Source organism: Eumetopias jubatus, unplaced genomic scaffold (genome assembly GCF_037043125.1).
Source record: "Eumetopias jubatus isolate StellerSeaLion01/CBP00866 unplaced genomic scaffold, mEumJub1_p1.0 scaffold_6, whole genome shotgun sequence".
NCBI classification, from domain to species: domain Eukaryota; kingdom Metazoa; phylum Chordata; class Mammalia; order Carnivora; family Otariidae; genus Eumetopias; species Eumetopias jubatus.
The window spans coordinates 17,231,918-17,245,757 of record NW_028274812.1 but is presented as its reverse complement, the minus strand read 5'-3'; the positions used below and the strand labels follow the sequence as shown (position 1 = coordinate 17,245,757).

The 13,840-nt window shown below is 38.9% G+C and overlaps 1 protein-coding gene across 4 annotated transcripts in view; it reads left to right on the top strand.

The window, feature by feature from the left end:
* TAB2 (TGF-beta activated kinase 1 (MAP3K7) binding protein 2) overlaps window positions 1–6,445 on the top strand; it is a 90,507-nt gene extending 84,062 nt beyond the window's left edge. For all 4 annotated transcript variants that reach the window (XM_028103211.2, XM_088023844.1, XM_088023845.1 and 1 more), the window contains one exon: window positions 4,485–6,445. In XM_028103211.2, the coding sequence (XP_027959012.1) occupies window positions 4,485–4,627 (143 nt within the window). In that variant the 3' untranslated portion in view covers window positions 4,628–6,445. The remainder of the gene's footprint in view (window positions 1–4,484) is intronic.
* Window positions 6,446–13,840: the final 7,395 nt, after the last annotated feature.

The window sequence follows — 13,840 nt, the reverse complement described above, 5'->3', positions numbered from 1 at the left end:
GCAAAAAATCTTCAACAAAATATTAGCAAATGCAATTCAACAACACACTCATTCACCACAATCAAGTGGAATTTATTCCAGGGATGCAGGGATGGTTTAATATCTACAAATCAATCAGCATGATACACCACCTTAACAATGTGATGCAGAAAAAGCATTTGACAAAACTCAACATCTCTTCATGATAAAAACTCAACAAAGTGGGTTTGTAGGGAACATACTTCAACAAAATAAAGGCCATATATGACAGACCCATAGCTAACATTATAATCATTGGTGAAAAACTCTAAGATCAGGAGCAAGACAAGGATGCCCACTTTTGCCATTTTTATTCAACATTTATTCAACTGGTAGTTCTAGCTGCAGCAATCAGACAGGAAAAAGAAAAGTATCCAAATTGATAAAGAGTAAAACTGTCACTATTTGCAGATGACATGATACTCGATATAGAAAACCCTGAAGACTCCACCAAAAAAACTATTAGAACTAATAAATGAATTCAGTAAAGTTGAATTTTATTATATATACAAAATTAATATGCAGTAATCTGTTGCATTTCTGTACACTTAACAACAGTGTAGCAGAAGAGAAGATTTCAAGATATGGTACTGGCACAAAAATAGACACATTGACCAATGAAACAGAATAGAGTGCCCGTCAATTAATTTACAACAAAGGAGGCAAGAATATACAATGGAGAAAAAAAAAGTCTCTTCAATAAATTGAGAATATTAGACTGCTACAAGCAAAAGAATGAAACTGGACCATTTATATCATACACAAAAATAAGCTCAAAATGGATTAAAGACCTATATGTAAGACCTGAAACCATAAAACTCTTAAAACAGGCAGTCATCTCTTGGACATTGGCCTTAGTGACAGTTTTCTAGAAATGTCTCCTCAGGCAAGGAGAACAAAAGCAATTATCAAACTAAAAAGCACAGCAAGGAAATCAGCAAAACAGGCAACTAAATGGGAGAAGATACTCACAAATGATGTATCTGGTAAGAGATTAATATTTAAATATATAAAGAACTCCTACAACTCAACACCAAAAAAACCCCAAATAATCCAATTTTTAAATGGGCAAAGGACCTGAATAGACATTTTTCCAACGAAGACATGCAGATGGCCAGCAGACACATGAAAAGATGCTCAGTATGACTCATGAGGGAAATGTCAATCTCAAAACTACAGTGAGATATCACCTCACACGAGTCAGAGTGGCTAGTATCAAAAAAACAAATAAAAATTTAAAACTTAATAAAAAAAGGACAAGGAATAACAAGTATTGATGAGGATGTGGAGAGAAAGGGAATCCTTATGTACTGTTGGTGGGAATTTAAATTTGTGTAGCTGCTATGGAAAACAGTATGGAAGTTCCTCAAAAATTAGAAATCCCACACAGTCCAGTAATTCCACTGCTGGGTATTTACCCAAAGAAAATGCAAGCACTAGCTTGAAAAGATACATGCAATGCCTATGTTTATTGCAGCATTATTTACAATAACCAAAATACGGAAGCAACCTAAGTGTCCATTGATGAATGAATAAAAAAGATGTGGGGTGTATGTGCGCGCGCGCACGCAAGGGAATATTATTCGGCCATAAAGAAGAATGAAATCTTGCCATTCTCAACAGCATGGATGAACCTAGACAGTACTATGCTAAGTGAAATAAGACAGAGAAAGATAATATACCATGATTTCACTTACATGTGGAATCCAAAAAAACCAAACACAACAAAACAGATGCAAACTAATAAATGCAGAGAACAAACTAATGGTCACTGGGGCGGGAAGAGATGAGCAAAATAGGTGAAGGGGATTAAGCGGTACAGACTTCCAGTTATAAAACAGATAAGTCACAGGGATGAAAGGTACAGCGTAGGGTATATAGTCAATATTGTAATAACTCTGTGCAGTGACAGATAGTAACTGCATCATGGTGAGCATTGTGTAATGTATAAAATTGTTGAATCACTCTGCAGTACACCTGAAACTAATACAATATTGTATGTCGACTGTACTTCAATTTAAAAAGTTTATAACATGTCATATATGAAATATGGCAATTATTACCCAAAAAAAGGAAAAAAAATCTATTAAAAGTTTTCTCACAAAAGATAGAAGGTTTTCTGTGCTTCTATCTATGCTATTTTGGAGAAATAGAGAATCAAATATTTTTGCCTTCAGCTAAAATAGAGAATTACTTTTTTCATTTACAGTTTCATTTACAGAGATTTCTTTAGTTAGAAAAAATTTTGCAGTTCTGCTTTACACTGCAGTGTTTTGTTTTGTTTTTAACAGCTAAAATTAGTGTGGAAATCACAAGCCATCCTTTGCAGTCTAACTTCCTCTTTAAATTCTGGTTTCCAAATACCTCTAATAAAAAGATTTGTAAGTTTAAGTACCAAATGGCAATTGCGCAGATATAAGAAAACCATTGGAGATTTTTCATTTAAAAAAAAAAAAAATGTGTAGGTCCCCATTGATTACCTTAGATACTACTTAAATAATGAAGAAGGTGCTAGTATTTAATAATAAAGTGTTAATACAAATAGTCTACTTTCCTAAAAATGTTTGTAGTTAAAAAGGATAGACGAAGTTTTTTAAATGTGTCAGGTTGGAATGTTTTCTAACACCTAAGTGAGACAAAAATTCTATTAAGTAGGATGGATCCCCAGATTAAAACAATCATTCGATAAAATGTTTCCCAAATATGAGGTGTAAAATCATTTTATATGTAAAAAGTCAAAGCAAAAATTTAACTATTTATTTTAATGTGGTTTAAGAAATATTAACCTAGTATTGTCAGATCCTCAATTTTTCAAATATTTTTACTAACATAAGCTGTAGATATTTTTAAATTACTCAATTTAAAGAAAATTTATTACTCAATTATATTACCCAATTAAAGAAAATATTTGTTCTATAAGTAGCATTCTCAAGTTGCTCTTGAATGTGGCAAAAATTGTCATGATGCCTAAAAATTGTGACCAATGCCTAAAGTTGATAGTTTTGCAATAAAGTGTTCCTTAAGACTAATCAATAAATAAGATGCTGCTAAAGGGGATCAGAAGGGTGCCTGGGTGGCTCAGTCAGTTAAGCGTCTGCCTTTGGTTCAGGTCGTTGATCTCTGGGTCCTGGGATAAGGTCCTGGGATCGAGCCCCAAGAGCCCCAAGTTGGGCTTCCTGCTCAACGGGGAGTCTGCTTTTCTCTCCCACCCCCCCCCCAGTTGTGTGCACATGCACACGTGCTCTTTCTCTCAAATAAAATCTTTAAAATATATATTTTTTAAAAAATAAAGGGGGCAGAATACCAAACATCACTTAATTATTTTAGATTTGTTATAAAAGCTTGATTTCCTCTATTTTGCCTACTAGATACAGTAAGTTTATCTTTTAAATTATCAGAAAAGATACCATTTAGTTACCAACTTAGTAGAGTAGGTGGAATTTGCAAATTAGTATACAGTGTTTTAACATAGTTTGAATCTTTATATTGTAAACCTTGACAAGACAGCTCCAACAGTGTATGCTCCTTTTACTTTAAGCCTCCCCAAACTAATTTGTAGGAATATTATCCTAAATTTCTAATGGGATCCCCCCTCAAAAAAAAGCAGTTTCATAAATGTAATTTCATCTTAGACACAATCTTGGAGGAATGTAATTATTCCTTAAATTTAACATACATTAATCCTTTCAAAAACTCTAGAACATTGGCCTCTTAAGGCTGCAGTGGCTTCATTATAGGAAAGTTTAGACCTGAAGGGTATGTGGGTTTATCTAAGATCACAGAACAGGGAAGTCATGAGTGAGCAGCAGAGCCAGGAGCAGAACTGCGTTCTCGCAGCCCTCAATCTAGTGTTCTAAGTGTTCCATAATAAATATGGTTTTAAAATAAACTGAGAAATAAAGAGTGGTAGAATTTTTACAGTGATTTGCTTCTCCAAATCTATCGTTGATATACAGTTAAGATTTTTAGAAATTAGCTCATCTTTCTATTTTTATTTGTGTTGTTCATGGCTTACATTTTTAGCAAACGGAACATTTGACAAAAATGTCCATTCCTGGTAGAAAACAGAAATATAAGTACTTCTTCAGTGGGGAACGCAAATCTAACTTTACTGAGACACAGACTCACTGTCAGTATGGTGGTAGGACACCTTTTCACAGTCCTGCGGTGACATTACGGGAATCTTTGCTGTTGGGTCCCCTATGAATTGATTTCCCTTTTCTCCTGTTCTCAACTGGAGAAAATGGCGCTCTCTTCCCCACGAAGGAGACAGTGAGGTGACGCCATCGTGTCCCTGTCGGTGTTCCCCAGCAGAGAAGCACTGACTTGCTAGAGGTGGGGAGACCCGAGCGCGCGTGTCATTTGGTTTTAACAGGCTGCTTCATTCTGTGCAGTCCACATTGCCAGTCATTTATGACTTCGCCATTTTTTTTTGCTTCAAAGACCATTCTTTTGCTTCCTTACAGATCAGAGGTCCACCATCAAAACACCAAAGACTCAAGACACAGAAGATGATGAGGGGGCTCAGTGGAATTGTACTGCCTGTACTTTTTTGAACCATCCAGCCTTAATCCGCTGTGAACAGTGTGAGATGCCAAGGCATTTCTGAGCCAAAAGGCCCTATAGCTCTAAAACCACATCGGAAGTTCAAGAAACGAGTCTGTCATCAGGGGAAAAGTTTCACTGCTACATAGGATTTTGTCAAATTGAAGGTGTGACGAGATGGTGTTGTGCTAATGTTAAATGTCAGCCCACAGAGCTAATAATACCTCAGTCTAATGTCATGGGCAGTTGAAATTCATCACATGAAAGGGAATCTGCTGAGAGACTCAGTTGCCCGCTGCCTAACCATGTACAGTGTTACCAGTAGCCCGTTGTGGATAATTCTCAATATATTAATGCCTAGGTGTGCCCAGTACCTTTTCCCCCTCATGTCACTACTGAATTTTGACAGGAGGAAGGAATAGAACGATGGCTTTTTTTTTTAAAGCTTTTGGTGAAACACTACAAACATGAAGAAAAAGAACAAGGTGTAACTATTTAAAAACTGTTTGCTGCCGCATGGTGCCAATGGATAGGGGAAGAACTTCATGAATCTGTGGTACTCTTGGCCTCGTCTTTGTCTTCCCTGAAACGTCTCCACTCTGTGAAGCCAGCATCTGGGGTCTAAAGATGAAAAGGAAAGCAGCATGCATTGTCTGTACAAACATGCAGTGAGATATCCCAAAGCTTTTCCTACTGTACAGATCTCTCGAGTCTGCTTTAAGTGATTTCTTTTCTTTATTATTTTCTTATATTTCTATATGTATAGTGTAATAGTCTTTTGTTAACTAATTTTCTTTTTTCCTTTTAGTGATTAAGCACGATCATGTCCCTTTTTAAGCCTTACCTGAGAGAAGCAATGCCTTAAAATAAAAAAGCATTAATGAAATGAAACTGTGCACAAAATAACTTTCCTCTACTTACTCTGTGCTTTGCCCTCGTGAGTGCCGATGTTCTGTGAAGACATGGGGATGCTGCACACTGACTTGCAGGAAATACTACAAGACTTACGTCTAAGTCACACTATATCTGCCGACTTCAGCAGTGGGTCGCACAGCACACTGATCTTCCACAGGGAAGCTTAAAACAGAAGGTATTTTTAACCCACTGACAGAGCAACGAGGTTAAGCTTGCTTCATCTGCCTGGTGTCCCACAGAACTGTCACAAGAGATTACTATGGGGAAAGTACAGTTTGCAAAACCAGCCACAGCAGCAGAACCTACAGCCCTGGTGTGGGGAGAAGCGTAAATGCTTTACTGTTGGGGCAGTCCGTTTCTAAACCTGACTTGGTGGCAGTATCATGTGTATTTATAAAACGAGGCTAGTCATATTTAGGACAACTGAAGGAAAGCTGGAAAAAAGAAAAACAAGCAAACTTGAACACTGAAGCAACCTCAAGCATCTCTTTATTTTGATGATATATTTTTATAAGGAAAATAAATATTCAGATGATCGGGAATGTATATAACTAAATGAAATCAAGAAAAAGAAATGACAGTATGCATTTAAAAAACAGAATTATGAAATTATATATCAGTACTTAGAATGGGGCTAGGGGAAGTGCTGAAATATAGCAAAAGGTAGGAGATAATGTTGACTGTCACCCATTGTAAATGTCTGCAAATGGATATTTTTTAAATAAGCAGGATTATTACAGGTGATCTATATGAATGTCAAAGCCTTGACTTCCGGGCTTTGCATCTTGTATGTGGGAAGAAATATGACAATCCTAGTTAATTAGACCATAGACCCAAAGCCCTTACAATTGATGCATTTTGTTTTAAAACTAGGCCTTGTTTTTCAGCTTCATCTGCAGTTCTATGTGAAGATTGATAAATCAGTTTTTACTTGTTTTATTAATAAAACGTAATTTGGATATCTTGAGTTGATGGTTTTGTGATTTAGCTGGGTAAACTATCTTTGTAACAGATAAGTTATTTATAAAAATTAAAAAACTTATATTCTAATGTGGATTCTGTGACTTGTTTTTAAAGTTTGTGGGATAGAAGATAATTTATACCCCAGCAGCACATTTGGTAGCTAATTGAAATCAGAGAAAACTCATTCTTCTCTAGAGTCTTCTCGTGACATCATGGCATTCAGCTGCATTTCTTGGATTATTTTTCTCAGTTCCCCCAAGCTTTTTAACTAATGAAAGAGAGCGACCGTGTTTCAAACTGAGCCAAAAATAATGAATGTTGCTTTCTCATAGTTACTGCTTTTCCTTTAGTTTCTTTTGGGGGTTTTAAAGTTTACCTCGTTGAAAACAGGATATCTTGGGCCATTTGGCCTGAGGAGTCATTCAGTTAAGATCTCTTTTATTCCATAATTGTAGGTGCTGGGGATCTCAGTGGTGCTTCTCTTGGAGAGAACCTTTATATTAAGAATTTTCAAAAAACATCACTCAGCTTTTCTGAGCTTGAAAATGGCAAAGCATTCACTGATTTCTTTGTTATAACTGTGGAAAGCCCTGCCTTGTCTCCATTGGTCTTTTAAACTTAGTGGGACAGAAATATTCTTTGCCAAGGAATATGAGGCTGGTGGTCTAGAAACCACCTTCAGGAATTATTGCACTAAAATAGAATTACAGGTACGAAGAACCTCAGACGATAGACTTCTGTTTCTCATCACTAATTATCCTTGGGTGCTGACATTCTCTATATTTAAAGGTGAGGTGGGCAATTAGCAGTTCATGTAACCTGGACTTCTCAGGAAAACTTTTATATTAACAGAACAGTGGCCAGTATTGCTATTATAACTAATACGTCATACAAAGATGCATGCAGATTTTTGTGGGAAATACGAAAATTAATTTTTCTTTTAAAATTTCTAGATCAATCTGCAACCTAATATTAATTGACTTTATATTAGAGAACTGAAGTACAGAAAATCAAATCCATGGACAGTCAAAACCGTATTAGCTGTTAACTTCAAATGTATTTCAATCGAAACGTTATAAATAGCAGACTTCACTGACATTTCGTCAATTACCTCTATCCCAGCTGCATGTTGATGGGACAGTCCAGTGAGCAATGACGGGTTTAAGAAGTGAATGGTGTAAGGTGTAATAATGTCCAGTCCATGAGTAATTGAAGTTGGCTGAATTGCCTTAGAAAAGACTGTTGGATCTGTAGTGGCACCAAGGGCCATTCCAGATTTAATATCTTCATGCTGGGTATTAGCATAGTTTCCCTTATAATATTACAAAATACTTATATTTCAAATGAACATATTTTTGGCTCCAGTTTTTAGAAGCTACAATTATTATAGCCATATTATTTGAAGATGAAATTGTTTAGGGCTGCATTTTAATTTTTATTACTTCCATCTGAAAATAAGGCAACTTGAGAGAAAAGACCTTTAAAGAAAACAGAATTTTGTAGCTTTATATTTGTTAAAGTGGGATTCCCCCACCCTACCCCAGTATGTTTTGGTAGTCTTGTTTTGTTTTGTTCTGTTTTAAGAGAGTGTAATCATACAAAAATGCTTGGTAATGCATTGTCTTTGCAACTATAAGTTTTTTCCTATATTATATGTTCAAAAATAGAACTGCCATGTTACATTATAATAGTTCACTGACTTGCCTAGTTATTTAGAAAGTTTATGAAAGCACTTGCATTTTTTTATTAATTTTTTAAATTCCAGTGGAGTTAACATACGGTGTTATATTAGTTTCAGATGTATAATACAGTGATTCATCAAGTCTATACTCAGTGTGTTTGCATTTTTAACACCATGGCACCTTGTTCCCTAGATAGACCACTCAAATCTTAAGAATCAGGACAGTTGAAGTCCAATTCGGGCATCTCCCTAGATCTACCCTGTAACCTTAGATTAGTTCTTTGCTTTTATTTCTCAGCCTTGTTAAATGAAGATAATTATATTAATTATGTTCAACCCGCCTCACTGTGGCACTGAATGTGAAACTAGCTGAGCCAACCCCTTCTCACTAGGAATTTCATTGTCCTTAAACTGGGTTATGTTTTTGAATGAATGGGCTTTGATGCATTTTTCTCAACAGTATCAGTAAATGAAACGGTAAGTTTGCAATTATTTCTCTGAATTGGGCTAGGGACACATCAGTGGACCAGAATTTGGTATTTCAGTCACTGCGATTAAATTCTTGCCTTTTAATGTCAAAAGGTTAGTTGCTTTGCAAAGATTATAAAATTATCAAAGGCTGACCTGAAGATCAGGTGTGTTTATATTTCTGTTGTATGTCCAGCTATCTAAAGAATGTACATTTTATGATGGAGTATAACAAATTATTTCTCCAGGAAAATAAATAATTTCTTCAAAGACACCTCTCAAATTTTTTTTTAATCTCCCAATTGAAGCAGAGGGTATGGGAGAATATTTTTTCCTGAGAAAACTGGTCAAGAGGGGCACCTGGGTGGCTCAGTCGGTTAAGCATCTGCCTTCGGCTCAGGTCATGATCTCCAGGTCCTGGGATCAAGCCCCCCGTTGGGCTCCCTGCTCAGCAGGGAGCCTGCTTCTCCCTCTCCCTCTCCCACTCCCTCCTGCTTGTGTTCCTCTCTTCACTGTGTCTCTCTCTGTCAAATAAATAAAATCCTAAAAAAAAAAAAAAAAAACTGGTCAAGAGAAGAAGGAAAAAAGAAAAATGCAAACGGTGTAATAACCCTCTCCTCCCCTTTCGCAGGAAAGGTGAGAAGGCAGCCTTCTGACTAAAGGAATAATAGAGACCAAGACTTCCTGTGTGATGCACACCATGAAACTAGCATACATTTTATACAATTCGGCTTGGAGCCTAATGATGACTACCTTTTTGGCTTTTAATAGAATTATTTCACAAGCCCATATGCTGAAGAACCAGATACTTAGAACAGTCTAGACATTCTTAGAAGGCCACTAACCCAAGCAACCAAGCTCTATTAAGCGACTGAATGAGAAGCAAGCCGTGCATCCTCATTGCAGTGAATAATAGGTATTCTTTGTTAAGATCGTGAAGTATCCCAAAGTATATTTAATATCAAATGGCAAGAACATACAGCTAAGTTTCTGAACCTTGCCACTTGTATTTCTCTCTCCTACCGTTCATAACCATTAATAACCTACAGTTAAATGCAATGGGTTCACATTACATGAAGCAAATGGCCCCCACATTTTAAGGCAAGTGAAATAAAGAATAAGCAGGACTCACTGAAAACTTTAGACCAACTGTCATTTTTTTTTCCTCTGAGCATCTGTGCTGTGGAATCTACATTTGCTGCAGTGCGGAGATCTTGAGACCCCCTTGGAGTTGTACAAGGCTCTCATTTTCATAGCATTTTGACAGACTCATCCATTCCACAAGTAAAAGGATTTTGTTACTGTAATGAGTCTCACTGATTCTACGTTCTCAGTTTTCTACAGGCATGACGCTGAGAAAGAAATTCCGTCATTCTCAAAAAGTGCAGTTTAGTAACATTTCGGCTTCGTCTTCTCTAGACAGAATACCTCCAGCTGTTCCTCGTTCCTCATACACATTCACATAGCGGCGAGCTTCCTCTAACCATGTTTTATGAATTACGGTGGGACATGGGACCCTTGGCATCCTGATTCACGTAGGGAATGGGGGTCATACTTGTCTCCTGGCACTTGCATGTCATGTGCTTTCGCGGATGTGTTAGGGGCACACGGGAGGTTTCCTACCGTGGTACTCGGCACAACACCCTGCGTGCGCATTTCAGAGTGATTCCATGGAACCTCACTGACCTTGGGATGATGCTCTCCAGTCACTCCCTCTGCTCTTTGCTCATGTCTGCTTCCAACCCACCAGTGCTTATATCTTCTGTTGACTTTACATTGTTTTTATAGAACCATTTTTTTGTAATGGTTCTATAAAAAATTAACTTAAACTTTTATTAACTTTAATTTCTCTTTCAGTGTTAACAATCCATCTTAAATCAATCCTTCTCTACGTATCTGGGCATTTTTTCCAGTAGGTTTGTACCTCACTCACCAGAGGGCTGAGCAGAATGGCCGTGCTGATTCTCGCCTCAGGACCAACCGTGGTTCACTACTGTGGGGTCAGAACATCTCTTCTCGGCACATCGTTGAGTGGCCAAGACTGCACTTTCCTAGCCACACAGAAGTAACTACCTCACATTCCACTTCTTTGTTTCTCTTACAAACATAATCAAATTGATCTGACAGGACCTACTGCTTCAGCAGATAGATCGGATGCTATGCATCTTTTTAGATATGACCAACACGCGCTTACTACATGAGGCACGCTCCTCAGTGCTTTACAGATATGAACTCGTGTGATCCTCAGAAGAGCCCAAGTGGTAGATATTATGGTATCCCCATTCCACAGACAAGGACCTGAAGCAGAGAGAGATTAAGTGACTTGCCCAGGGTCACACAGCGGGTAAGACGCGGGACCAGAATTCCACATCGGTACAGTCTCAATCCAGTCCTGCTTTCAACCAAATTGATGTTTATTCCTACTTATTCCAAGGTGGCTACAGTGAGTGATGAGTTCTCAGTCTCTGGAATCGTCTTCCTATTTTAGATGACACTTTACCTTTCTCCCTCCTTTGCCAGTCTTCCTAATCTTATTCTGATGGGTGAGGCCAAGGTCTCTTTCTGTGTTCACCACCGTGCAGCCTGCTCCCAACGTGAACGTGGCATGCACCAGACGCACAATAAGTTTTAAGTTCACCTTATAAATTCGGTGACCTAGTATAACTTCATTTTTCTGTTACTTCCCTCAAATGCTTCTCAGTAGGCTCATTCCTGCCACCGGCCGGGTGGCCTGTCACACAACAAGGGAGGGAAAGCCGCCACCTTGGAGCTTCCAAAGGGGAAATAGGTGTGCACGCACGGTCAGTCCTCACTGTTCTCAGATTCTGTGGCTTGTGAATTTGCCTGCTCACTATAGCCATTCGTGGACGTGTGCAGGGCGGTGCAACATCTGGGACCGCTGGCCCTCACGTTCCGGGCTGAGGTCAGACAAGTGCCAATGCTCTGCCTTCTTGCTTCAGCTTTTCCTACTGTAAACAAGAGTCCGTGTTTACGGTCTAGTCGGTGCCACGCTTTTCGCATTGGTGTGCTGCTTGTTGGCGATTTTGCTGTTTAAAACGATCCCCAAGCACAGCGCCGAGGTGCTGTGTAGTGCTCCCAAGGACAAGCAGGCTGCCATGTGTCTTCCGGGGAAAATGCACTTTGTTCAGGTCAAGTCCTAGTGTCGTGGCCTATGAGTTCAGTGCTGGTGAATCAACAATCTATTTTAAACAGAAACACATATAAAGCAAGGTCATGTATCAATTGGCTGATGAAAACGTGACCAGAGGCTGTGGGAACCTCACCCTCTATTTGCCCTAGGAGCAGTGGTTTAGGACTTGCTCATTCAGTTGTTTTTATAGAACCATTTTTTCTAATGTTTATGTTTGAGATTAATCTTTAGTTTCTCTCTCAGTGTTAACAATCCATCCTAAATCAATCCTTCTCTATCAGGGCATTTTTCATTGTGATGACTTCATAGGACTTTCTAGGGCATATGGAACATAGGGCAAGGGCTGAACACACAGGGTCAAAGCTCCGTGGAGTGAGAGATGATTTCCAATGGTTGAGTCCCGGACAATTCATGAAAGGGAGGCATTTGAGAGGGGTCTCAAATGGCGGGTGAGAATCGAGAGAGGGGGCAAGGTGCTCCACAGGACAGAAAACAGAGTGAGCCCTGGCAGAGCCCAGAAACCACAGGGGCCCCACAGAGATCCGCAGGCTCACTTGGCTGGAAGGGGACTACAGGAGGGAAGGGTCATTTGAACCATTCCGTGAAGCAAGAGTAAACGTGTGCTTGATTTGATAAGTAAAAAGAGCCATGAAAATAATTTGGGTAACTGGCCCAAGAGAAATGAAAATATAAGTCCATGAATGTTGATAGAGGCTGTATTCCTAGTAGCCAAACAGTGGAGACAACCCACATATCCACAAATAGGTGAAGGGATGAACAGATTACGGCCTCTCTGTTGGGAATACTCAGCATTAAAAAGCAACAAACACTGTGCAATGGTATCAATGACTCTCAATGCCTTATGCTGAAAGAAGCGAGACACAGGAGTACATCTGCATGACCTCATGTACATAACATTGTAGAACGGGCAAAACTATGGTGCCCCCCCAGAGCGGCAGGATAGGATTCCCTGAAAAGGGGCACGAGGCAACTTTCTTGGGGGTGACGCATATGTTCTACATCTTGATTATGGCAAGCCCCCATGGGTGTCTGCATTTGTCAGAACATTGAAAAATGGATGCATTTGGGGGCGCCTGCGTGGCTCAGTCTGTTAAGCATCCCACTCTGGATTACAGCTCAGATCATGATCTCAGGGTGGTGAGATCAAACACTGCACACTGCGTCAGGCTCTGTGCTGAGTGTGGAGCTTGCCTAGGATTCCCCTCCCTCCTCCCCACCCCCACCCACCCCACCCCCGCTTGTGCAGTCTCTCAGACAGAGAAAGAGGAAGGAAGGGAGGGAGGGAGAAAGAAAACATAAACATATGGGAAGGGGGAAAAGAAAAAAAGGGGAGAGGGAAACAAGCCATAAATGCCAACATAGGGAACAAACTGAGGGTTGATGGAGGGAGGTGGCTGGGGGATGGGCTAGATGGGGGATGGGCATTAAGGAGGGCACTTGTTATGATGAGCACTGGGTGTTGTACGTAAGTGATGAATCCCTGAATTCTATTCCGGAAACCAATATTGCACTATATTTTAACTAACAAAATTTAAATTAAAAAAAATAAATGGATGCATTTGTTACATAAAAATTATGCAATTTATATTAATGTATTTTATTGTATGTAAATTAAAATAACATTTGTTTTAAAAGAAGCTTTAGGAGGGGAAGCATCTGATACATATTTCAATACCTTCCCCCCATTCTGATGAACAAACACCCATGGGAAAGGCAAGTAAGTGGAAAAGCAGAAACACAAAACAAATTACCAACTAGATGCTCCCTTAGTAATCATCAGGTGTAAGGTAAAACCTTGTCATATCTAAAGCATCATCCTACTGGGGAATTTCCGTTATCCACACTGTTGCTAACTAGTATTTGACAGCTTCCTATTAGTAGGATATATACCAATTCCTGTCTATCACCACTATATACCTGGTGACCAGCATATCTGGTTGGTTTTCTTCTCAAACTGTAATACTATTGAATTAAGGTAACTGCATGAGGTCATCCTGTGTTTAGGAGCATTGTGTTGTCATCTTGTTCTTGATGATGAGCTCAAGTGTGAAATTGGTGCACACTTACATACTGTGAAG